This window comes from Sturnira hondurensis, unplaced genomic scaffold (genome assembly GCF_014824575.4).
Source record: "Sturnira hondurensis isolate 20B ecotype Veracruz unplaced genomic scaffold, ASM1482457v3 Scaffold0017436, whole genome shotgun sequence".
Taxonomy (NCBI): domain Eukaryota; kingdom Metazoa; phylum Chordata; class Mammalia; order Chiroptera; family Phyllostomidae; genus Sturnira; species Sturnira hondurensis.
The window spans coordinates 10,269,280-10,295,892 of record NW_028090067.1 but is presented as its reverse complement, the minus strand read 5'-3'; the positions used below and the strand labels follow the sequence as shown (position 1 = coordinate 10,295,892).

At 39.9% G+C, this 26,613-nt stretch overlaps 1 protein-coding gene across 2 annotated transcripts; it reads left to right on the top strand.

The window, feature by feature from the left end:
• Nucleotides 1-922: 922 nt before the first annotated feature.
• Nucleotides 923-14,898, top strand: NFYB (nuclear transcription factor Y subunit beta). 2 transcript variants are annotated; one of them, XM_037067981.1, is made up of 8 exons: nucleotides 923-1,042; nucleotides 3,552-3,644; nucleotides 8,980-9,073; nucleotides 10,489-10,619; nucleotides 11,814-12,011; nucleotides 13,235-13,316; nucleotides 14,058-14,137; nucleotides 14,693-14,898. In XM_037067981.1, the coding sequence occupies exons 2-8, from the start codon at nucleotides 3,639-3,641 to the stop codon at nucleotides 14,723-14,725; spliced, it is 624 nt and encodes a 207-aa protein (XP_036923876.1). In that variant the 5' UTR covers nucleotides 923-1,042; nucleotides 3,552-3,638; the 3' UTR covers nucleotides 14,726-14,898. The 2 variants fall into 2 exon arrangements, with proteins under 2 accessions (XP_036923876.1, XP_036923877.1); XM_037067982.1 differs by lacking the exon at nucleotides 923-1,042 and adding an exon at nucleotides 2,166-3,463.
• The last annotated feature ends 11,715 nt before the right edge of the window (nucleotides 14,899-26,613 follow it).

The following is a 26,613-nucleotide window of genomic DNA, read 5'->3' as shown; positions in this document are numbered from 1 at the left end:
TGTGGCACCATGCCACTTGTGTAGTGGAAGTAAAGGGAAGGCGATTCCCGGCTCCCTGTGCAGAAATCCTGTCGCTCTTTGCACTGAGTGGTTTCTGGCTCTCTGCCCATCGGTGATGGTCGCAGCCCAGGGAAGTCCAACCCATACTGCAGTCGGGGAAAGACAGGAGGGAGCTTGGCTGCACTGAGGAAAGAAGCAGCCACGGATTCTTGCTGCCTAAATGTCATCTGGTTGGGAAAAGCCACATGTCAGGTTGCAACTACTAGGGCGGGGGGGCGGGGCAGGAAATGCAACAATTTTAACTTGGGGTGCAGGCTGGCTAGACTGACGGGTCTGTTAAACCTGGAGAGGATTGTGTCTTTAAATGAAATCGGAAAAGCGAACACCGAAGCTCAAGAGACCCAGTCAGAGGGGGCGTTGGGCATTTGGCAAAGTTAATAAGGACACAAGGAAAACACGAGGAGCTGAAGGCGGTCCAGGAGGTAACTGCCGTTCAAATCCACCGGGTGGCTCGGGTGTCGCCCTGGCCGGCAGCTTCTGCCCTTGGTTTCCCCTTCTTAAAAACTGAGGCGCAGACCGGCTGCACCCAGGCGGGTGATACACCTCCACGTGGGAGAGGGTGGGGGCTGAGAAGAGAGGCAGGCCTGAGAAATCTCGTTTCGCAGAGGCCCAGGAAAACACCGTGGGAAGAGAGCCCGCCTAGATCTCAGCGGCGCGCGGGATCCTGGCCCCTGGAAGCCCGGCTCCGCAAATAGACCGCTGGCCCACTAAACCTGCACCCCGCCACCCGCACCCAGCTTTGCAAGCTCGCGCAGGGGTGGTGGCTCCGCGCACGCGGTGGGGCCGGGGCGGGGCTTCGGAGGGCGGGCGAGCGGGAGGAGCGGAGGGAGGGCGCCGCGCGGAGGGAAGCGGCCCGCGGCGGAGGGAGGGGAGGCCGAGTGCTGGAAGCGGAGCTCCGCGCTGGGACTGGTTCCTTCGCAGCCATTTTCTGTCCAACCAAACAGCCGATTGGAGACGGGAGCCAACCAGGGCTGCATTGGAGGTTTGTGTCTCGCTTCGGCCAATGATCGCTCCTAAACCGACTCCACTTTAGCTCGAATGAAATGTCCGTCTCCTCCCGGCGCCGTCCCCGCCGCCAACGCCGCCGCGGCCGGGGGCACTCGCCTCCTCACGCCCGCCCTCCCGCTCGGGCCCGGCCGGTTCGGCGCCTGCGAGGCCGCTCCCGCTGCGGGCCCGGCCGGGGAGCGGGCGCCGGGCTGCGGTGCGGCTCTTTGTGCGCCGGGCCGAGCAGCGGCGGGACGCGGGCCAGGCCGCCTCCCGCTTGCGGCTGCCGAGCTCTGGGCCGGAGGCCGAGGAAAGGGTGCCGAGGCCCCGTCCGGCTCCCCTCTCGGCGGCGCCCAGGCCGGCTCCATTTTGTGCGGGAACCCGGCCAGGGGGCGGGGGAGGGACGCGGTTCGGACCCCTGGCTCCGACCCTGCCCCCTTGGCCTGGCAGCCGCGCGGGGGTCCCCGGGGAGCTCCCCTCTTCCGCCCGCGGAGACATGCGGGGCCGGGCCGCTTTGTCTGCTCCGGCACCCCGGGCACAGCGCGGCGGGCGGGCGGCGGGCGTTGGGCGCGGGCTGGGGCCGGGGCCTGGGCTGGGCGAGTCCGGGGGATGCTTGCCAGGGCGTCAGTGCGGGACTGACAGATCGGCGGGGCTGTGGGGCCGGAGCCAGCCCGCGCACCTTCGTCGGGAGGAAGCGAGGTCCCCGGGAGGAAGGAATTGGTTTGGTCTCCCCAGTCTGGTTTGCACCAGAATGCAGCCATCTGGCGGCTTGCGGTCCCTGGATTTGCCCCCAAGGTGGGAAGGAAGACTTTCGAATTGGACTAAGGTCTAGTCTGGGTGGGAGGCGGAGAGGATGTGTTGGGCCTTAGGAGCAGTATTAGTCTGCGAGAACAAAGAATTACAGAGCACCCACAAGTCGTAATTTCCCCCAAAGTACTATAACAAGATAATTTAAACAAGCTTAGGCACCATACCAGCTTTGAAAAAACAAAACACAGCACCCCACGAAGCCTCTTGGACTGAAACAGTTCTGTGGGTCGTGCCTCGAATCACTCACCGAGATGGTTTGGGCATCAGTATGCAAACTAATGAGCAACAGAAAGTGATGAGGTAAACCAATCAATACAAGTGGCATTTTAATAAACAGGAGTTTTATTTGTCAACTATTGAAAGTTTAACCAGCATTACTTAAAAGGCAGTTCAGTTATTCCTGCTCCGCACTGCTTTTGTAGCTTAATTTAAGGACTATTGAGGCAAAACCCGGGTTGTTGATGCCGAAGAAGGGAGGGTGGAGGAAGGGTCTGCTGCTTTTCTTGGATACAAATTTGCATTTTTTCCAAACATTAAACAGATGTATGGGTTCACTTGAGCTTTCACATATATCATAATCTGCCTTTAAGAAAATAGATACCATATGAATATGAGATGATAGCGTTTTTCTTTAATACGCCGAATCTAAAATACTCAACCGTTTGGGTGATTGTAGTGAGGTGTAGACCCACCCCAACCCCCAAGCAAAATACACACACACGTATGTCTTACATTCCAAGGAAATGTTTTTTTCTGACACTTAAAAAAATAACACTTCTGGCTATAAGGAAAGAATTCTCTGGGCAATTTGGGGGTTAGAAAGAGGCCCATGTTTGAAAAGAAATTAAAAATTGCTTTTACGATTATAGCAGGCATGTCAGCCTGTCTTTGCTCCCTCTGCCCTCCTAATGGCTTTTGAAAAATTCAATTCAGTGGCTACAATTTTTTCTGTTGTTCATTAGATTTCATGCTGGAATGCATATGAGTATTTTCCTTTAAAATGAACACTGAAAGGATGATTTTGTTTTGACACCCCTCCTTTGTTTCACTTGGAAAAATGAACCAATGAGAAATGGAGATTGTAACATGTAATTGATACCAATTTATTGAAGAGCTATTCAGATGAAATTGTAGTCCAAAGTGGCAGTGCCTTAAAATTTTAAATAGAGTCCTTGATTGATTGTGTTGTTCTCGGGTATGTATCTTCTTTCCAGTACAATCCCAGATACTTAATTTAGAAGCATTATATTCTGAGATAGATTTTTCTTCCCTTTCGAAGCTTTTTGACCCCCGAATTTCATTCTAAAACAAGAAACCATCCCCCCCAAATTTAAGTTAATACTGTGTCTTGGGTGTTAGTATTTTAAGTAGTTTGGATGTGTAATTGTTGGTCTCCCATCCACATTACATAATTTGGTGTGTTGTGATGAGTATTTTTGGTGAGTGTGACTAAATTCAGGGCTATGTTGAAAAAGCAACCCCCCTGCCAACAATGGAATCAACTTTTAAAATTTTAGTTCTCCGAAATCTTCCAATCTAACAAACATTTATTGGGCGCCTGCTTTTCGCACTGTTTTATACCATGCACTCCACTGAATGAGAATAGCAGGTAAAATTATATGTGCCTTTTAAAAGTTTACAAGGAAGAAAGCCTGTAGGCTATACATTTCTACTACCAATACACGTTTACCTTCCAGGTTGGCATTGGGCAAAGGTTAGACGCTGCCTCGGACAACGCAGACTGGTGTTGAACGCTACTGACGACACGGCTCTGACAGTGTTTCATGACAGTAAGTAGGTTTTACCATTTTGGTTGTTAATTAGATTTGCACAGTAATTAGCTGGAAACAAAATCAGAACTGATTTTATATTGGAGATTCCTGATAGGATGAATGCCTTTTAAGTCTAGACAACAGCTATATTCATTCCTGAGCGATTTGGCACGTAGCAGGTGTTTCCTGTGGGCCCTTAAGTGCTGTCAGAGCTACAGGATAAAAAGCTTGTCCCAGCTCTTAAGAGGCTGCTTATCTGGTCGGGCTTTAGTCAAATTGAATACTTGGAGAACAGTTATGTGCGGAATGAAAGATGCTGTTCTAAGGATGGTTCGAATGAAAAGAAGAAAGGTACGGCAGGCCTGGGTATTTGGGAATGAACCTTGTAGGATGACTGGGGTTTGGCCAGGTGCAGGGTATCGCCAAATCAGAAAGCCTGGAGATGAGTAACTTACGTTGAGGGGATGGAGAGTGGATCTGCATGGTCCACGTGGGGATTTCACAGGACAGTCGAGTGGGGAGATTCCACTTGGTCTGTCTGGGTGCTTAGTTCTGGGTCTGCCACGGTATCTGCGACATCAGGCGTGTCACAGCTTCCTAGAGCATCACTGCTAAAATAGAACTGCACGCAGTGATCCCTAAGTAAGACACATGCTAGCACTGAGATTTTTATCAGCCACTAAGGTGGAATTGAAAACAAGATTAATTAGGTTAAGTGGGAGTCCACTTTGTATGCCTGGAAAGCATGAGAACTGTATTTGCAAGGATGGTAATCATACAGCATTTCATTTGTCAAGTTCTTACTATGTATCATGCTCTTTGCTAAGTGCTTTTTATATGATAACTTCACTTCTCATAGCAACCCCATGTAAAAACGGGGAAGCCCAGGCACAAAGAGGATGGTAAGTAAAGACATACAGCCAGTAAGTGGAAGCCCAGCTTCAAACCCAGGTGGTCTGTGTAAGAGCCAGTGTTCCATTACTGCCTCCTGGTGAGAATCCGAAACCAGGTGTATTTCTTACTGTTTCACAATATTGTCCTTGTTTCAGGAGCAACTTTAAATGTTTGCGATATACAGTTGGAAGACTTACAGTTTCAAAGGGCCGAATTAAAGATTTAGGCATAAGGACTATAGGAAAAACGATCAGTAACAAATACTGCAAAGTACTTGGCATCTGAAGCCCTGGTTTTCAGTCCCACGTACCTCGTCCCCTTTGGCAAGTCGGCCTCCTATCGCCTCAGTTTTCTCACCTCCTTCACAGGGTTGTGAACACGCATGAAATATTTAGAAAGTGTTCGATAAGTGTTAAACTTATTACAGAGAGCGCTGTTTACTGCATTTTGTACAGTAGATTATTAGCATAGTTTAAATAATGCTACATGGAAAAATTAGAGAATAAACATTTGTTGGCTTAGCCAGCTGACCATTAATTTCACATATTTTAGAGAACACTGTTTTTGAACTAAATAATCAATAGAATAGTCACTAAGTTAATTGATGGGGTTTAAATAGTCTTTGTCCATATTTACCAGGTCCCTTGAAACGAATGGTTCACCATTTCACTCGTTCCCTCGTCATTTTCCTACATGGGTTTTCTCCCTTGTTGTCTGCGTGGACTCTGGTACTTTAGCTTCCCTGTTCACGTACCAGGTACGTGCACCATATACCTGTAAGTGTCACATGTGGGCATACTGGTACCACTCTACATTCGTGGTCACCAGCTTCAGCCAGGCCCTTTGCACTGCCCACCACTCACCCGCTTCCTTCCCCATTCCCTGCAGTGATGGGGAGAAGAGCTGTAAGAATCCCAGCATTATCCTCATTTCTTCCTCCAGCTCTTTGTTCAGTCAGTTACCACATCTGCCAACTGTACCAGCCGCTCAAGTCTCTTCAGCTCTTTGTTCTCTCCATCTCCAGAAACTGGGTGTGACCATCATCTGCCTGAACTCATGCTCTGACTGCAGCAGTATGGTCCTCGCTGGTCTGCCCTGTTCTTCATTCCCTTCAGTTCATTTGTACGCTGGACCATCGCCAGGGTGATCTTTTAAAAAGAAGTTGATCTGTCCTCTTTGCTAAAACTCTTCGTGGATTTGCTCTTGTCCACAGGCACTGCTTGACCTAGTCCCTACTATCCACCAGGACTGTATTTCCCTATTTCCTTTGTCTGGAACATTTTCCCATCTTTCCTTGCCTAATTTCTACTCATCTTTCATTGTCAGTTTAAATATTTCCTAAGACAGCCTTCCTTGACTCCTCACACTAGTGAGGTCCCTTTCAGAATAAACTCCCAAAGTATATAACAAGACATCTTTGTTTTCCTTAGCACTAACAGTTAATTATTAGCCATATATCACATTTACTAAGTGCTGCTGTTACTCAGTGGTGTCTTTATATGTTGAGTTCTAGTCTCCTCCTACTTGTTCAAGGTCTCATGACCAGTAAGTATAGGGAATTCTAACTAGGTGATGTGATTCTAGAACCTGCCCCTTGGAAATACTAATAGGCTGTGCTTCCCACCCCTTTCCTGTGCCCCCAGTTTATGTAATGATATTTGTCTTCTCTCTGCAAGATGAGGACAGAGACTTTTCTGTGTTGATGACTGCTTCATCGCTAGTGCATAGCACAGACCTGATAAAAACTAAGTGTCTTCTGAGTAAATTATTTGTTGACTGGCTTGCTCACAATCTGTAATGTTTTGCAAATTTTTATAAGGTGTTTTAGACCTAGAAAAAAACCTTTGGGGTGTATGTAGTAAGTGCCCCCCCCAGTTCCTCATATATGGATAGCATATTGTAAGCATCAAAGATGAGGCTAATTTGTTGAATGGAAGATCCTAAGTCCTTGGGGATTCAGATATGGGAACACTAATTTTTGGCTTACAGAATGCAGTGAGCCCAAAAGATTTCAGGAGGATGGGGGAACATTGGGTTTAAGTATGGGGCACAGATTTTTATGGTCCATAGTGGAGAGGCAGACAGAAGGTACGGTGAAATGACAGGAAAGCTAAAACTTGCAGAACCTGAGACAGAGGCGGTGTGGCTTATCTTCAAAGGAGGGAGGATGATACCTGACGCCTCCTGAGCGCCCTCCACGCCAGACACAGGTGTCTGTTCTTTGGTTAATTCTTTTTTTTTTTTTTTTAAATATTTTATTTATTTATCTTTCGAGGGGAAGGGAAGGAGAGAGGGAGAGAAACATCAATGTATGGTTGCCTTTCGTGCGTCCCCTGCTGGGAGTTGGCCTGCAGGGAACTGGCCTGCAACCCAGGCATGTGCCCTGACTGGGAATCGAACCGCCATCGTCTAGTTCGCAGGTCCGCGCTCAATCCACTGAGCTACACCAGCCAGGTGTTCTTTGGTTAATTCTGACAACCCTGAAACACTTTCCAAAGCATTTTTCACAAAACTGACGTTTAGAAACTAATTCTCTTAATCCAAATGATAATCTTGCTGCTAATTCCAGTGTATGACAAGATAATGGGATTTAAACTTTTTGCCTTATAATACTTTTTATGTTGTATTTATACATTAATCTCCCAGACCCTAATTATTTGAACAGTGTTCTTATTAGCTAATTTTAAAAGACTCATGGTATCCTGTGGACATTCATTGCGGAAATGATTTGGTTTTTTTTTTCTCCCCCCTACTTAAAAAAAGATTTGGTTTTAGTTGTAGGTTTGAAACAATCACTGGCCCTGTCTCTCGCACTTTGATCTCACCTAGGGCATTGTAAACAGGAGTCAGTTCACAGCTCTTCTAATTGAGCTCATTTTACGGCTAATAAATCCACCATCATATCTGTCAATATATTAGAGACACTTCCTAGTATCTTGTTTGCATTTTAGGATCAATATAGCATTTCATATTTGGGTAATGTTCACATTCATTTATATCAGCTGTTTAGGATGGGGAAGGCAATATTGTTACTTGACATTTAACCAGTAGGGATGCTTGTTTTCAGGGATCAGCAGGAGAAGTCAGAGGCAGAGCTCACTGTGTTTATCGCTTCTTAGAGGCCACTAAGAAGTACCAGTAAATATGTACCCTGTACTTTCACACATTATTTAAGGCTGGGTGAATTCTGTTCTCTACTCCCTTAAAACAACTAGATTATGGAAATGTGTATCTATACCTATGATTAAATTAGATGCCACAGTCAACAGATGCATCAAAGAAATGCCACGTTATTAAAGACTTGGGAACTAGCTGGGTATTTTAGTTTCAGATAAAAATCCAACAGAGATGGAAAAGAAGACGTGTGTTACAACAAGGACTCATACTGCAGTTAACAATGTCAAGTTTGTGCCAGTCCTGGGCCTTGAACATTTTAGGATCAAGTGTCTCTTGATTTGGCCCAAAGCATGTATAAATTACACTTACATTTTGCTACACTGTTTATTCAGGTCATGCATTAAAGCTTTTTCTACTCACAGTTAGCCAGTTCTTTGTTGTTATCCCTCCCCAGCCCCTCTGTTTCTTAGCATTATTCGCAGAGCAGAAAGACTTGCAGGCTTTGCCATGTTGGTGAAATGGAGTGTAGCCAGTTTAAAACTAATGGTTTTCTCTTTTTTTTCCCTCCAGATTTTTCATCTTAGAATTCTTTTAGCTCTGAGCAAAATTAATTAAGCAGGCCTTTTTGTTTTTTTTCTCCAAATGGCAACTCACTTGTCTGTGGTTATATGAGAGTAATTTTCTTATCCTTACATGTAGTTATCCAGTCTCCTTGCCCCCTTCTTTTCTTTTTTCTTTAAAGAATTAGACGTCGATGGGCTCATTCAAAATGTGGGTGCACGTATAGTTAACACGGTATAGATTAGGCAAGGAATCCATATGCTTCTTATCCCAAACAACAGTTTGAACCAAGACGTTGTCTATTGTGGAAGTCTGAGACCACAAAGAAAGTCTGCATCAGCAACAAAAGGGTTTGCCTAGGAATTTTAGGCTTTAGCAGAACTGAAAGTGATGCACCTGGGTGCTTTGCAAGGAGACTACTCATTTTGGTTTTGCTTCTTGATCTAGGGATAAGTTAGGTTTTAAATCAGGGTTGCCTGTACTACGTTTGAGGATTATGCAGTTGAGAAGAAAGAGGTGTGTGTGTTTTAGATTCATTTCCTCATCTTGTTTCCGTGTTGATCTGACGACGCTTATCACTTATGGAGGATGGATAGGGGACTTTTGGGTAGCTAGCACATTACCAAAAGGTTTCCAAATCAAGAAATATGTCTTCTTTTAGTAAGCTTAAGCTGTGAACAGTGTAGTTGACTCATCCTATGACATTTCATGAGCACTGAATCTATTGTTTTTTAAGGCAAGTTTTATTGAAGAACATTGAACAAGGTTTTTCCCCTCACAGATGGATGGGGACAGTTCCACAACAGATGCTTCCCAGCTGGGGATCTCTGCAGACTACATAGGAGGCAGTCACTATGTCATACAGCCTCACGATGGTAAGAAAGCCACGCACGGGGATGGATTCACAAGTAGAAACAGATCGGAAGTGGAAGTTTATTAACATGACGTTCTAGGTTACTGTTGTCTTTACAGGAAAATTAGCAGTCTTGTGTCACAGTTCAGTGAAAAGTCTAAAAAGGCATACCCTGCTATTTTAATGAGAAATAGTCTTCAAAGACTGATGAGTCCTAGAAAGGAGTTCTATAAAAGTATGCCTTTTTAAAGTTTCTTTAAAAATTGTTACTAATTTCCTATGTGAGAATTAAGTATGAAAAATTCTTACTCAGTTGGTACAGTAAAATAGTTCTTTAGAGGGTGAGTTGCTAGCTATTTCTAGTACAGAATTATTATGAACAGAATTATTTTTGTTTTTACTCAACATTAAGTTTGAACTATGCAGGTCTTAGAATGGGCAGTATTATGTTGACCTGTTATAAAAAACTTAGTTTTGTAGCATTCTGACTTACAAGATTAAAAACATTAAGATATATTTTTGTAACAGGCAATTACAGGAGGAAAGTTAGTTATTTCATCCTAAAACATAAACAAGTTAACTTTGATAATATCACTTTATACACATAAAAATGTATATTGAATCAGCTTAAGTGCCTTTCTTATTCAATTCATATAAAGAATAGTAGTTTTACTTACAAGATAATACATTTAATCATAAAGGGATCTTATTGGTACTGTGAAAGCTTTGGTTTTATCTAAATCTACATAATTTGAAAATTCAGTTTTTGTAGGAATGTTGGATTACTGCTATAGCTTTGTTTAAAACTATTGCTACACTAGTAATAACCCAGTGGATCAGTAATATTCAAGTCCAGTTTTTCCTTACTATGTAAATTTGGCTTTGGATAAACATACTAGCTTTTCATCTAGCAGTATGCAGGGAACCATCATTATAGGTCAAGGTCTGTAAGTTTTACAGCTGAGTCATGCAACACATTTATGAGCACTTCCTCTGTGGAAGGTGCCACCAAGTCCTAGGAAGAACAAAAAGGCTGATCTCTGGTCTCAAGTAGAAAAATCGAATTGAGGGAATCAGAAATAAAAAGAATGATAAAATGTGTCCAAAAGATGCATAGAGACACTTGTGATATTTTGTGGACTATCATTCACGCTGTGGAGATGTTACTGAGCTTTTTGGAGAATGGGGAGGTAGGGTTTGAGTAGGCGGAACTGAGAACAAATGTGTTCTGCACAGTGGGTTTCAAACTAACCAGTCCATGTAGTTCCAGTCCTGAGGAAGTGGTCAAAAGAACTACTTACCCTAATCCCTAAAAAGGATTAGGAAATGGACCAAAATAGTTCTTATCCTGGATGGTTGTAGATAAGGTAGTCTTTTCTTCTGTGTCGAGGTAAATATTACAAGAAGCTTTAAACCTAAATTATTTTTTCTTCATAGATACTGAGGACAGCATGAATGACCATGAAGACACAAATGGTTCAAAAGAAAGTTTCAGAGAACAAGACATATATCTTCCCATTGCAAATGTGGCGAGGATAATGAAAAACGCCATCCCTCAGACGGGGAAGGTAATGCAGAGGAGAAGCTTCTAGTTCATGGCTACAGTCAGCTGTTGATTGCCGGCTTTCAGCAAGTCAAGTGCTTCTTTCAGTCCTAATGCTTAGTTAGGGAGAGAAAGAGCTATTGTAGCTTATGTAATACATATATATATATTGTACTGTATACAATGTACTTTATTGTAGCTTGTAAAGTACATGTGAAAGTAATAAAAGCTTGTAAATAAATGTTATTTAAATACATCACTCAGCCTAGCAGTTCCAGTTTGAGAGATCCTCTTAATGTTTTAGGGGAAAAAACTAACCACATATGGTTATCAAGCACTTGAGTTAGTGAATGAATTGAGATGTGCTTGTAAATGTAAAACAAACCAGATTTCAAAGACTTGAATAAAAACAATGAAAATATCTCAGTTTTTAATTGATCCTGTGTTTAAATAATATTTTAGGCTTACTGGGTTAAATAAAACATAATTATCTTGCTTGACTACATTTATCCAGCTCTTGTTTACTTTTCTCCAGGACATAATATAGGCATGGAGATGAAAGACACTGTTTCCGCAGGGATTTTGAGTGTCATTCCTGTTAGAAGTGGCTTTGGGATGCACGATTCAGTCCACTAGAGCTTTGCTTTCAAACCCTAGACCCTTAAGAGAAGACTTGTTTTTATGAGGTGGCAGGTGTGTGCTTCTTTAAGTAGGCTTTTTAAAAAAACTCGAAAACCTGACACTTCACATTTTTAGCAGGAAAAGTGTCACCAGATGCCATTATTTCACTTCCTTGTAAGCCTTATGTGACTTCAGTGTGTTTGTTTTTTTAAACGTTGATGTTACCTAAGTCTGTAGCCCACAGTATGCTAGCTACACGCATCACCGGGTTGATTTTTCTTGGGACACAGTTGGTTAATGAGTTTTCAGTGTGGGGTGGTGGGGACATCCAGTGGTTGTTTTTATACTTAAATTGTATGTTTTCTGTGAATAGGTATCAAGGCAGAAGACTGGTATTTAAGTTTTTAATTCTCACTTTGAGAGTTGGAATTTTAATAGCACAAATGTGTTAACATTATTAGCATGTATTTCAAAGATTAAAGGTTCAGAGTCATAAACTGGTTTGCCGTCTTCTGCGTAAACAGCCTTTTATTTTGCAGGTTGTTGGGAAGGTGATGATTATATTCCCTGCAAATTTACCTATAATTTGTCTCTTCAGATTGCAAAAGATGCCAAAGAATGTGTTCAAGAATGTGTAAGTGAGTTCATCAGCTTTATAACATCTGAAGCAAGTGAAAGATGCCATCAAGAGAAACGGAAGACAATCAATGGAGAAGATATTCTTTTTGCTATGTCTACCTTAGGCTTTGACAGTTACGTAGAACCTCTAAAATTATACCTTCAGAAATTCAGAGAGGTAAGTAAAGTGTCTTCCATTATGCTTTAAAAAAATAAGATATACTGTTCACTAACTTTTAAAATGTTTTAAAATTCATTTTATAGTAAAATATGTAACATTTCTCAGATGTGTGTAATCACTTAAATTACTGTAAGTCCTTTCTTTTTCCTTTGTAACTATTAATAACAGTAGTATAGTTATGTAATGATTAAGAACGTGGACTCTGGAGGGCGAATCCCAGCTCCAGCACAGGTGAACTCTGTGGTCCTGGGCAGGTTATGTAAGTACTGGAGGCCTTGGTTTCCTGGTCTGTAAAGTGAGGCCAGCCGTAGCACCTGTCTCCCAGCTTTACTGAGAGCGCTAAGTGGAACAACCTATGTACCGCACTGCGCCTGGCATGAGTGCTCGGCAGTCTTAGTGTATGCATCTCAAAGCTTGGGCCTTTTATGTAAGAAAAAGAGGGAATTATAACCATGTTCCTTTCTTATTATTGATTGAGTTCTTCTACATTTCCTTACTGCAAGTTCAGTGTAAGATTCACTTTGCTTTCAAAATATCTTCTTAGTACCTTTAGTGTTAAAAAAAAAAAGAAAAATTTTAAACTCCAAACTTGCTGTTAACAGTACTGCCCACGTAGCTGAGGACTATATACATAATTGATAACTTGGATCATCTGTAGTAGATTCATAAGCCGAATATTTTTAGTCTTTTCCAGGTTATTTTATCTGTGAGTAGAGTTCTATTTTCCTTTAGATGTAGTATGGAATTAGAATAATTAATTTTATCCATAAATATTTTAGATTTTTTAGATCATTGTTAAGACTGTTCTGTGATGATTACTACTTATATAAAAAGTTAGCATTTTGAGCCCTGGCTGGTGTAGCTCAGTGGATTGAGCATGGGCCTGCGAACCAAACAACCACAGTTCGATTCCCAGTCAGGGCACATGCCTGGGTTGCAGGCCAGTTCCCAGCAGGGGATGCACCAGAGGCAACCATACATTGACATTTCTCTCCCTCTCTCCTTTCCTTCCTCTCTAAAAGATAAATAAATAAAAGTTTTTTTTTAAAAGTTAGCATTTTGAAGGGCCTCTTCATATGTAATTAGCCAGAAATGTTAATAAATTCTGTGTAGTGTTTGTAAAAATAGAAGCTCCTAATTTTAGGAAATAAGCAAGCATTCTCATTTAGAAAAGTTTCTTTTGAATAGCAGTGGCTACTCTCTTGGTTTTCCTTCCACAGGCAATGAAAGGAGAGAAAGGAATTGGTGGGGCGGTCACAGCCGCAGACGGACTAAGCGAAGAGCTAACAGAGGAGGCATTTAGTAAGTAGTGCTGGGATCATTTATGCAACTAAATTTAATGTCTGCAGTGGTACTTCAGGAAAAAAAGCACTGAATATTTTGACATAGCACTGTCTTGAACAGTTCTTCTTAGTTATGCCCGTATATTTGAAGTCCGTGGGAGCTAAGTATAAAATTTAAATTCTGCAGACGTTATAATATTTCCCCAATGGTTCTGATAAGATTTCCACAGCCCCTAGGTTTTGGTTTAGGAGTCACATGAGACAGGAATGTTGAGGATTACAGTTTGTGATATAAAATCTTGTGATTTAAATGAATGTGAACTGTTTTTTAATTATCATCATATGGTGAAATGAAAGGTCTGTATGATTATATTTCTCCTATAAACTTTATATGTATACATTTTACACTTCTCACATGTAAAATACATGCTACTTAGGTATGAAAATGTGGCCTCCAGCCAAACCTCATGATGTAGGTCTACCTGTGGATCAGAACCTCATGTCTGCAGATTTGTATACATGGGCAGTTAGCTAAAGTACATTTCTGAGAAATGAAGATTCAGAAAACCAAAAATGTTGCAGAAGAAATGTGCTTTTTAGGGAGCTCTTTTAAAATGGAAAATTTGGGGTTTATGGTTGGGCCCATGGTTACACTGATGAGCAGCAGAATTATAGCGAGACATTTATTAACGGCACAATTTTATGGTTCAGGACAAGATGCAGTTTTTTTTCTCACTTTGACTTTACTGTTGTCTTTCAGCTAACCAGTTACCAGCTGGCTTAATAACTGCAGATGGTCAGCAACAAAATGTTATGGTTTACACAACATCCTATCAACAGGTAGAGTACCTTTGTATTTTAAATTATTTAAAGAATTGATCATTGATTTTGATCACAAGTAGTTAATTGCAACACATCATAATTATTAACCTCATAAAAAGATGAAATATATTATTGCTCTGGCCAGGTAGCTCAGTTGGTTACAGTGAAAGGCGGGTTTGATTCCCGGTCAGGGCGTGTACAGGAGGCAACTGTCGGTGTTTCCCTCTCTTTCTCCCTCGTCTCTAAAATCAGTAAGCATATCCTTGGGTCAGGAATTAAAAAAAAAAAAAAAAAATATATATATATATATATATAACTGGTATTCTCTAATGGTTAAAAATACACACACGTTCATATTTGCATAGAAGATTTCTAGAAAGATACATAAAAAATTAACAAAGAGTTCCCCTTTGGTGGAGAGAAGAGATTTGGGGTGAGATGTAGACGTATTCTTTACCATCTGTTTTTTTTTTTAATTCTCTGTTGTTTTTATTCATTGAATGTTCATAATATACATGTCATTTTAAACTATTTTTTCTTTAACTCTTGTCAATTTAAATTTTCTATTTTTAGATTCCTGGTGTTCAACAAATTCAGTTTTCATGATCGGAAGAAATGGTGGAGTGGGACGTACACAGAAGCAAGAGAGTCTGTATGATTCCCAAGCAGAGACATTGGAAGGAAAGGACTGGTGAAAGGATGTCTCTTTGTATATTAAATGGCTGTAATGTAGCTTCCTGATGCTTGACTAATTGAGGTGTTAATTCTGACTTGAGAATCTTTTTNCTCCCTCATCTCTAAAATCAGTAAGCATATCCTTGGGTCAGGAATTAAAAAAAAAAATATATATATATATATATATATATATAACTGGTATTCTCTAATGGTTAAAAATACACACACGTTCATATTTGCATAGAAGATTTCTAGAAAAATACATAAAAAATTAACAAAGAGTTCCCCTTTGGTGGAGAGAAGAGATTTGGGGTGAGATGTAGACGTATTCTTTACCATCTGTTTTTTTTTTTAAATTCTCTGTTGTTTTTATTCATTGAATGTTCATAATATACATGTCATTTTAAACTATTTTTTCTTTAACTCTTGTCAATTTAAATTTTCTATTTTTAGATTCCTGGTGTTCAACAAATTCAGTTTTCATGATCGGAAGAAATGGTGGAGTGGGACGTACACAGAAGCAAGAGAGTCTGTATGATTCCCAAGCAGAGACATTGGAAGGAAAGGACTGGTGAAAGGATGTCTCTTTGTATATTAAATGGCTGTAATGTAGCTTCCTGATGCTTGACTAATTGAGGTGTTAATTCTGACTTGAGAATCTTTTTCATGAATGATTTTAAAGAAAAATTTGGATTTTAAAGGTATTGAAATATTTTTGTTTTGTACGAGAGTTTGTTGCTCTGTATGACTCCTGTATGCATTGTATATTGCAATTTATTACTGTCAGATTTGTAGACAGTTTCTTATTTTCATATTGAATCATGTTACTTTTGTAATTCAAGTAAGCAGCTGGGTTAATTCATGATGTTTACCCTTTTAATAAAATATAAGGGTAGAGTTCATTTTGAATGCAAGTTGCCTTTATTATAAATTTGAGTTTGTCTTGGTTATATAATATCTTGCATGATAACCTAGCTAGATTTTTAGCATTTGCCATATTTATTAAAATTGATTTTTTGTAAAACATAGCTTAAGCAGCACCATTTTTTTAAAAACGTAATTGAAAAAATAAGTATGAATGCAGAAGCAATTATTGTCTGCCCTATTAAAATTGGTGCCCATTAACAGTGTTTACACTGTTCATTGTGCCTGTTAAGATAATTTTAGCTTATTGGAACTTTTGTTAAGGTTAGATTTGTTTATTATGAATTTTGAAATTCATTTAAATTTAATGTAGTCCTACTGCTCTTGAAATGGTGCCCCTTTCACTCTGCATATGATTTTTCCAAAACACATCTTTGAACGTCACAGTATCCCTCTTTCAGAAGAGGAATTTTGTAGTCTGATGATAAATGTCCTTATTTCACCTTTTTAATTGAAATGTTTCCTATTATACTATGGAAACCAAGAAACATCAGACATCATTATGTGTATACCGATTTTTTTTTGCATGGGTGAGTGAATGAAATGAAGAAATGAGTGAGTGCTGTGAATGGTGGGAAACAGAAGCTGCCAACTTCCAGTGTGCTGTCTTGTTATTTGCAATAAACTAAACTTAGATAATGTAACTTTGTATAATTTAGTAGTATGTACTCGGGTTCCTTTTTTTTAAAGTGAGGATTTGTATTTTTCAATTAACTTGAGTATGGTTCCTTTTATATATGTATTTGAATGATTGCTTATTGTATAGTCTGCCTTTAGTGGGACCGTTTGAGTGAACTTCATCTGGGCAGGACACATTTATAAGGCAGAAGCACTTTCCCAGATGTAGGATGAAGAAACACATTTACTTTGCCAGAAGGCGCCTTTTGGGGGCGTATTTGGGCTAATCTAAGGTTAATAGTAACTCCCTTACAACCCCTCCCATTTAAAAAATAATCTTCATCACAGAGAATTCAAATAAACAAAAGGGGAGGAGAAGTTAAACAAAATCACCCATCACCCTACGTGTTGAAAGAACCAATGTTTTGATAAATACTGTTTTTCCTTTTACTTTGCTAAATATGTATATTTTTATAAAGATAGGCTCATATTTGCATACTGTTTCATAACCTGCCTTTTTTGCTGAATATATTGTGAATATCTTTTCCAGGTCTTTAGTCTTCCATTTTTATTCCTCTATTATCCTATCGTATGGCTGAAGCATAATTTATTTAATCCTCTGTGGGACATTTTGACTATATACATATCTTTTCATGGTTATAAACAATAATTCACTGAATTTTGTGTTCATCCATGACTGTTTTCTTAAAATAATTTCTTAAAGTTAGACTTGCTGGGTTAACAGATATGCAAAATTTTTAGGCTTTTGATACTTACATAGAAGTGTATTTTTGAACTATTTCCCCTTTGAATCAGGCAGCACATCACTATATAACTGGTAAAAAGCAACTGGTCTCTGGTTATCAGATTCTTTCTCTAAAATTAGTTTAAAGATTGGGTTATGTTTAAGAATCAAGATAAAGAAAAGTTAGATGGCTTTAACATTTATATCAATATATACCAAAACAAATTTCTAAATTTAGTAATTCACTAGTGGTCCTGAGTAAAAGCTTTAAAGTAGGTAAACTCAGGTCAGCTTTGGGTTACATGGCTTTCATACTCTGAAAGAATACTAGCATTCTGTACACATAGGCACGTAATTCCCTTTCATGCACGTAAGAGGTAGTGATGGCTTCTTTCTTGGCTTATGTTGCATTGAACTGAATGTCATGTTTTCTTCTCTAGAACTTTGTAAGTATTTAAGTCCCTACATTAACCTGAAGGTATTTTTTTTTTCAAAAAATAACTCTGTACATAGTGCTTTTATGAGTTTCTAAGAGAGAAATGGGCTTCAGAGACTAAGCCACAGACAGAAGTGACGTTAGTGCTTCTAGCCCCTCATCTCTCATTAGAATAGAGATGCTTTACTACTTCATTAGAATTTTACCTTCCTAATGTCATATGCTGGTGTGTGATGTGTTCCTTGTATTTTTTTCCATCTACACTGTAATACCTATTCAGTATTTTCCTGTCTTCAAAAACATGCCTGTGACCTTACTTCCAGAGACAATTTCCTTTCGCACTGCATATTCAACGGATATTTGTGCAAGGCAATGCACTACAATAGCTCCTATGCCAAGGTTAACACAGGTATGCCAAAACACGTCAGTAAATGTGTGCTGGCTCTGTCTGTAGTGACCTAGTGGCCGTGGATTAGTTTTAGGGGGGGAGTTCTAAATTGATAGGTAATTCCTCCATCTTCCACAAAAATGTGCAGGATTAAAAAATTTCTTACCCTACACCATAAACTTTTGCCTCTTTATGGTATAATTTAGGTCTTGTTTGTCCTCTAAAACAAACAGTAACAATTTTGTGTCTTACTTTTGCATCTGTTTCCCAGAGTTCAGAGTACATGCGAACGAAAGATATTTCTGAACCATAAACACTGGGGGTAACTGATAGAAAGCAAGTTGCTGGGCAAAGCTAAGTCAAAAGACAGTGCCTTTCAGCCAGCACAGGTAGGCCAGGAAAGCTGCTTCATGCATATATAATCCCAATGGTAGGTTTACAGGAAACCAAATCCAAGTCCTTTTTTCAAGCCAAACCAAAGCAATGACTAATCAGAGAACACAAAGGGGTAACATTTGGGCCAACAGCCATTTAAAGAAATAGCAGAGCCGTGCCTTTGGGGCAGGGGTGTCAAACCATTTTCCCTGGCAGTCACATCAGCCTTGTGGTTGCCTTCGAAGGGCTGAATGTAATATCAACTCCTTATCAGTTAAGGAGTGATTACATTTATACAGTCCTAAAATTATTTCAGCCCTTTGAAGGCAACTATGGTGTTGATGTGGCCCCCCGGTGAAAATGAGTTTGACTACCCTGCTTTGGAGGAAGACTGTAGGTTTTAAGACATGGTTTCTCTTTCCAAGCTTGCAAGTAGCAGTCTCGTGAAAGTGCTGTCTTGTAGGACAGTGCAAAAGGAAGAACTAGGCACCCTGTAATTCTGTATGGACTATAAATTCCCATGTTTCCTACTTACATCAAGGGCAAAATAAAGCAAATTTTAATTATAGACTTTATGTCCCTTTATAAGGCAGTCTAGATACCCTCAGTAACTCCCAGTTTGTGAAACCAAATGCTGGATAAAATATAAGCAATAATATAAAGTAATAAATACACAATATTTAAAATATATCTGAGTTGAAATGGAAGTCCTGCAAAACTCCCAAAAGGAAGTGAAAACAGGCAACCTGTGAGGTGAGCCAGCACTGAAGCCTGCTCTGCCCTGAGCATTCTGTTGTACTCGAGACCATGAAACTGCAGTGGTGGACCGGACAGGAAGCCCAAGGCTCGCTGGAGCCTAAGAGGGCCACCACGGAGTGGGCAGCTAGGCACTGTGCTTGGCTCAGTTTTGGTGTCAGGTGGAGGGGGTACATCACCAGCACCCTCAAATTCATACAGGCTAGCCCTCAAGGTCTGTGATCTGAAATCCCAGAACCTTCAAGATGATAAAATGTTTTCATGTTGGTAGCCAAACAGTGTCTAGCAGAGAAAATCCTCTCAAAGATTTCAATTTCAAGTCCATACGGAAAATAATTCCGTATGGAATTATTCCGTAAATAATTCTCCTTGAAAATATTTTCCAAGGAGAATAAGTTTAAAATATCACTAAACTCAAGGGAAAATTGCACCATGAGTGGAAAAAAAGAGTTTATAAACAGTGGAATCACCCTCAAGGACTCAACAGTAATCATATGTAAAGGAATGGAAGCATGGGAAATGTGAATAATGAGCAAAAGATTACAAAGAGAACAAGATTTGTAAAGCAACTGGAACTCAGGAAAAAATGAAAATAAAAACCCAACAGATAGAGGGGGAAATAAGAAAATGAAAAATAGAGGCAAGGCAACAATGGGGGTGTGTAGACAAAAAAAAAGATAATTTATAATGAGGACCTAGAAATAAATCCAACTTATATTTGTAATCTATTTGTAATAAATAGAAATGTACACAACTATCCAGTTAAAAACACAGATGTTCTCTGGCCTTTTAAGTGCCTCCCACAAACTTAAAATATCACTATAAGACCAAACAAAAACCTAAGGAATGTGGATAAAGACCAACCAGAACACTGCTGTGGTGAGTAACGACAACGAAGCAAAGGCAACAACCATACACGGTCACTGCGTAATCATAAAGGGTTCAACTCACCAAGGAAGACAGAAGAATTCTCAATGACCATATTTTGCCATGTATAGGGTGTACTTTTTGCCCAAATTTTTGAGGGAAAAATAAGGGTGTGCATTATATATGGGTAGTACTAATTATGTACCTACACAAATATTTTTAATTATTTTGTTTGTACTTATGCATTTAAAATGTAACTCTAGAAAGCAATAATGACACCCATATGCAAAATAATACCCTGGAATACGATAATTGGTTTTGTTTCTAAATATAAATAAATAATTGAATTAAACAATTAAAATGAAAGATTTTTTTTCATGAAAGTTTGAGCCCAATATGTGGGCGCGCATTATACATGGCAAAATGCAGTAGTAAGTATCTAAATAATAAAGCCAGAAGAGAAAGAAAGCAAATAATGACAACTTCGAGAGACATTGAGAAACTGATCATAATGAGATCTTGAGGCTTCAGGAAATAAGAAATCAAGTATAAGGAAAATCGGTAAAGAAGGTCTGCACTGCACAACTAACAAGTCTGATTTAATGGATACTATACTCCACAATTGGGGAATACACCATTCTTTTCATCTTTATGTGGAATATGTATGAAAACCAATCACATGATAAATCATAAAACTAATCTCAAATTTGAGAAAACCAAAACCTTAATTACAGCTCATATTCTGACAAGATAATAAAGATTAAAACTATAATACTTCAATCCCCAGCATCTCCACCAAAAAACAAATAGATACCTATAACACACCCCTGGCATTTGGAAAGAACTCTAAAAAATAACTCATGGGTTAAATATTCAAAGGTCTGGGAAAAATTTTTTTAAAAGGGCACACATAAACCAATAGAAATGAAAAAGGGTCATAACTACAGATGTGGAAACTAAAAAGACAATATAGCTAACCATATCGAAAAAATTTTAAACTAAAGTGAAATGAAATCACTAGAAAAAATGATCAAAACCAACATACTCGCTTTGGCTACACATACACAAAACTGACTCAATAGTACAAATTCCTAATGGTCCTATAACCTCTAAAGAAATGGAAGCAATAGTTACAATTCTCTTAATGGCAAATGGCTTTAAAGACAAGGCCCAATCAGAAACTCTTCCAGACAATTGAAAAACCTCATTGTGTGAGGCTAGTCTCACTTTGATATGACAACCAGACATGGAAGGAGTATTACAGGCCGATTTCACTTAGGAACATAGGAGCAAGTATCAAACACAACACTGGCAAATGGAGTCCAGAAATGTATTAGAGCGCACGCATGTACACACACCAATAACCAAGTTGGGTTTATCCTACGAATTAAAGGTTGGTTCAGTATTAAAAAGTCAACTATCATAATTTTATACATTAACATTAAAAAAATTGCACCATTTAAATAGGTAATATAAAGCAGTAAATCCAGCATCCATTCATAATAAAACTATTAGCAAACTAGAATTAGAAGAGAATCCCCTTAACTCCATAAAGGCCATTTGTGGGGGAAAAAAACACTTAACTGAAATGTTGAAGGCACTCCTTTTAAATCAGGACTAAGAAGATAAGGTCGTTCATTATCAGTTCTTTTCAACTGTACTGCAGGTCCTAGGCAGTGCAGACACGTAAAAAGAATTTTTTTAAAGGTGTAAGGATCAGGAAGGAAGAAAACTTCCCTATTTATGGATGATATGATATACAAAAAATTCAAAATAACATCTAGATATATTATTAAAACTAATAAAAGTTTAGTGAGGTTGTCAGATTCAAAATCAACACATAGCACCAATATGTCTATAATCAGCAACAACCAGATAAACTAGAAAGTATAATTTAAAAAAACTTACCATAGCATTAAAAAATATAAAATGCCTAGGGAGAAATCTAATATAAGACATGAAGGCCTTTATGGAGAAAAATTATTAAAGTTTATTGAGAGATATTAAAAGACCAAATAAATGGAGAGACATACAATGTTTTTGGCTAGGAAGACTCTATTGAAAAGATATCAATTTTCTCCAAGTCAGTCAACAGATTCAATACAATTACAAAAGATAATACACAAACTGGGAGAAGATATATGCAACATGTTTAAATGACAAGAATTGGTATCCAGAATATATAAAGAAATCGTATGAATCAGTGAAAAAAAGACACACACCAAATAAAAAAAATGGGCAAAAGACATCATAGGTATTTCACAGAAGAGGAAACTTTTATATGTGAGAAAAACCTCAATTTCATTAGTAATCAGGACAATGTGAATTAAACTCACATGAAGACACAAGGCATAATAGTAGTGATCCAACTGACAAGTACAAAAGACAGTCAAGGCCAAGAGTTTGCCGAGACGTGACACGCAGCCACAGCCCATGGGAGTGTGCACTGATACAAATTCTCTAGAAAACAGTTCAGCATGACCAAGTAAAGCCTGCTTCTCAGAGCAGTGGTACTCAAATGTTTGGTTTTAGGACCTCTTATCACCATTAAAAATTACCGAGGGTCTCAAACTGCTGTTGTTCATGTGGGCTATATTTATTAACATTTGCCATATTAGAAACTAAAAGACACATTTTCAAAACACAAAAAAACACAAGTACACACTTGATTAGCTGTCAGTGTGAGGCCATCATACATTCAGAAAACATTTAAGCTCATGAAGAATGAGAGTGAAAAAGACAAACAATGTCTTAGTGTTTTTATGAGAAGAGTTTTGTCCTCACAGACCCCCGGACAGGGTCTCGGGGCCCTTAGAGGTCCCGGGAGCACACTTTGCACAGAACGGCCCTAGGGCAGCCGTTGCACATGTGCCGCCAGGATCCATGTACAAGAATTCAGTCATTCCTCCAGTATACGTGGAGCATCTGCCGCGTGCCAGGCATTGCTCTAGACATCGTGGATGTCTACACAGACAAAATCCGACAAAACAGACAAAATCCCTGCCCGCACGGAGCTTACACTGTAACTGGCAGATGTACAGAGCAGCATTGTTGTTAGTAACCAAAAACTGGAAACAACCCAAATCTCCGTGGACAGATAAATTATAGTGTAGTCACGTAATAGATTACTACACAGCAATGACAACAAACAAAATACAGTTACATACATACACGAATGGGAATCTCAAAATCAATTGTTAGAAAAAAGTCACAAAAGAATACATAAGGCATAATACCACTTACATAACAGTCCAGAAACAGGTACATCTAAACAACTTATAAGGGATACATACATAGATGGTAGATATAAATAAAAATATGAGAATTGTTAACCAAAAAAACACCTCCAGAGTCATGTTTACCTCTTATGGTGTGTGGAGGGAAGACAAATGGAGGATTCTAGGTGTCTGGAAATGTTCTACTACTTAAGCTAATGGCTACGTATACGCATGATCATTTATTCTACCATAAATATTATAAAAGAAAAAAAGGTATAAGGTTATGTAATACATAATTTCATCACCCAAGAAAGGGAACACCTCCCCAGTATTTCAGACACTGCCATGCACTGCGAATCAGCCAGTCGTCGTAAGTGGTGGGGAAGAAGTCCATGATCACGTGAAAAACAGAGTGAGTCTGAGCTATTCCTCCCAGAAGTTAACTAGGTTCCCCTAGGGTCAGGGTCCAACGAGGTTATACTATGAGCGGTGTGACGGTTCTACTCTGCCAGGCAGGCTCACTGGCACAATTCTAGTTCACTGGTTACTTTGCTCACTGGGTATGATTATTTATATAAAGTGAGAATAAAATGATAGAGGATGCAAATTCCAAAATAAACTGACAAAGACACCGCCTCTTTACTGAATTCTGTTGACTTTCAAAAGTACAAATTCCCTTTGGCACATTCTTCAATAGTACATTTATGTTCTAAGTAATCCAAAAATGTGGACAGTGGATAGCTATTGGCTGTTTCTTGAAATTGATCAGTCACAGGTGTGAGGTTGGTCAAAGGTCATAAACAATTTTGCAATCATGTCTTTGCTAAGGTTATCACTGGGAGTGACACTTTGCAGATTAAATAAGACACAGTTAAGGTGTAATTTCTCCTGATTCAAGGTATTAGCTATCAATTTTAGCACAAATTAAAAACTTTAAACCCCCCACAAAGATCTTGAATGATTCAATCTGTCCCCTGTCCCCAACAAGGGAAGGGTAAAGTTACCATCTTGAGTCAGGGAGCTGGTGCAAGAGGTAGACCAAGCCCGGCAGTAAATGCCTGGCAAGCCACTCCCAAGAAATGGGGAAGTGGAAAGTAGATTCCCCAGGTCCAGTCTCCCCAGCTGTGTCTCATACAAGGGTGCCGACTCATCAGAAAGCTCCAGTCATTGCCGTGGCTATTTTAAAAATCTGAGGTGGAGACAAGACTCAAATCTTACCCATACTTTAGCTAGAACGGGCAATGGCCACCACGGGGTGCAAGGCCGCAACTCAGAGCAAACAGGTTTCAGATCAAGCAGTTGGACCTTCAGCACTCTGCCCACTTTCTTACAGGCTATGCTGCTGCCACAGTGGTACGTGCACACCTTTGTTATACTGGATGGTAATCACCGTACCTGTAGCTTTTTCTTCCCTCTCATATAAGAAACAAAAAGGAGGAGAAAACTTTTTCAAGTTCTTAGGGAACTTCTACTCTATCTCCCCAGAGGCATAGATAATTCTCTTGGTCAGAACTGGACATCTATTGGACCATGATTTACTAGTGGAAAGAATTAACACTGTGTTCAAAAACAAATACCAGCTGCTACCTTTTATTTTTAACTTGTGATGCTCAGACACAGAGGGTTCTCTTTGTACCTTCCTCAATGCTCATGCTGAGGAATGAGTGATGTCTCCTTTAGCTCCTTGTCTCTGGGTGGCAAGGAGACCAGAATGGGTGCGTGGGTAGGAGGAAGCTACCCACTACCCATTTCCTGCTCTGTTAACAGCTTTCATATCTGACATGCCCCCAGTTCACACCTTTTGCACTTTTATCTTCCGAGGGAAACACCCTGGTATCTCTGAATGCTCTGCCAAAACTTTCTGTAGAACCAGTAAATCAAGTCAGGAAATAGGAAACCCTCCACGGCCTTATACCTACGACTTGCTAGCCTTCACTCTATCCAAGGCCAAAGACTTCATAACTGTATTCTCAAGACTTTTGAACTTGAGGTACTGGCATGAGTGGTAGTCAGATTTGAGTTTGATGAACTTTAAGAATCAGATTCATGCTCAATTCAAGTTATCCAAGACACCAAATATACAAAACAAAAGACCCTTGCCACACTTGCTGAGATTAATAGTCCCACAAATGGACATTTTCCTGATTTTAGGTCTGCTGAGGTCAGAAAAGAAGCAAATGGATGCTATTGAGAAAGAAATCTATTCTGAACAAGAAGTACCCTTGGATTTTATAGCCTTTTCTTTATTCATAAAGTTTACAGAATTTATTGTTTCTTCCCAGAATGTAGTAGTTCGTGTTTTTCTATGAATGATAAAACAGTCTTTTCCTGAGTTATAGGGATATAAATAAGCACAGGGATTCCCAACTACACCTGGGAAACTTAGAAAGAAGGTCCGCCAATGTCACCGTGTTTTCCAGTAGTATAAGAATCCTTTGCCCCATAAGCTCAAAGGTGGCAAGAGTGACCTGGCTTGACATGCAACAGAATCCAGTACGGTTCTAAGGCTGGCGATCTGCGTCCTCCAGCAGTTCCCTGCTCTTAAGTATTAAAAATAGGTGGTTTTTTTCTGATGTGAGACAATTACCCACGGCTTTCCTACATGGAAATCAGAGAGGTCAACTATGAAGTATTTTTGGCTCATTCTCCTGATCATCCAATGTTAAAAGTCATAATCCAGCAATGTCCACTGATTTCACTGATCTTTTTAGATCAAAGACTTCCTCTTGAGATCAGGAGGGTCTACGATGAATCCCCTTTAGCCTAGTAAAAATGGGGCACATCCCTTATTTATCACCGAACTTCTCTTAGGGATTTAAGTGATAGCAAGACCAGGTAAAACAAAGCTGGAGTCCCTGTCTCCTCCAAAGCCTTATTAAATCTGCTAAAACTCATTTCCTTTCAAAAGTCCCTCCCATCTTGACCCTAGTTGGAGAAGGAGGACTGAGAGTATGGAGAGATGTAAGGGTAACACTTTTCTTTAATAATTTGTTAAAATATTTAAGTACCAGCTAAATGGGTGACATGGAAGAAACATACAGAGCCAGTCTGCCTCAAAGACCTCACCATCTGGCGGAGGCGGCAGACAGTACACAGACCGCCGTGACAGAAGATACAACAAAGGACACTGGGCAGACAAGAAGAAGGGGTCAAGTCTACCTGAAGTGGAGTATGTCAGGAAAGGCTTCACCAGGTGGGCCACCTTTGACCGGAATCTTGGGGGAAAAAAAGGGATGGCGACCAGAAAAGGGGACACAGGTGCATAAAGAGAGGCGGAGCACAGTGTCACAGAAACTAAAACCTGCAACAGTGTCAGAAGAGTGATTAAAAGCTTCAAATGACCAGGCTAAGTATCATCAAAGAATTCACTGGACTCGGGAAATGAGCAGTTACCCCTGCCCTTTGCTAAAGCCATTTTGATGTGGTAAGAGGACAGAAGCCTGGCCGCTGTAAGTTAAAAATGGGTGAAACGTGAGGGAAAAAATTAAGATA

Excerpts from the sequence above, each read along its gene's own strand:
- NFYB (XM_037067981.1), top strand. Across the intron at positions 9,074-10,488 it reads TGTCATACAGCCTCACGATG|ATACTGAGGACAGCATGAAT; the intron begins GTAAGAAAGCCA and ends TTTTCTTCATAG. Across the intron at positions 10,620-11,813 it reads CCATCCCTCAGACGGGGAAG|ATTGCAAAAGATGCCAAAGA; the intron begins GTAATGCAGAGG and ends TTGTCTCTTCAG.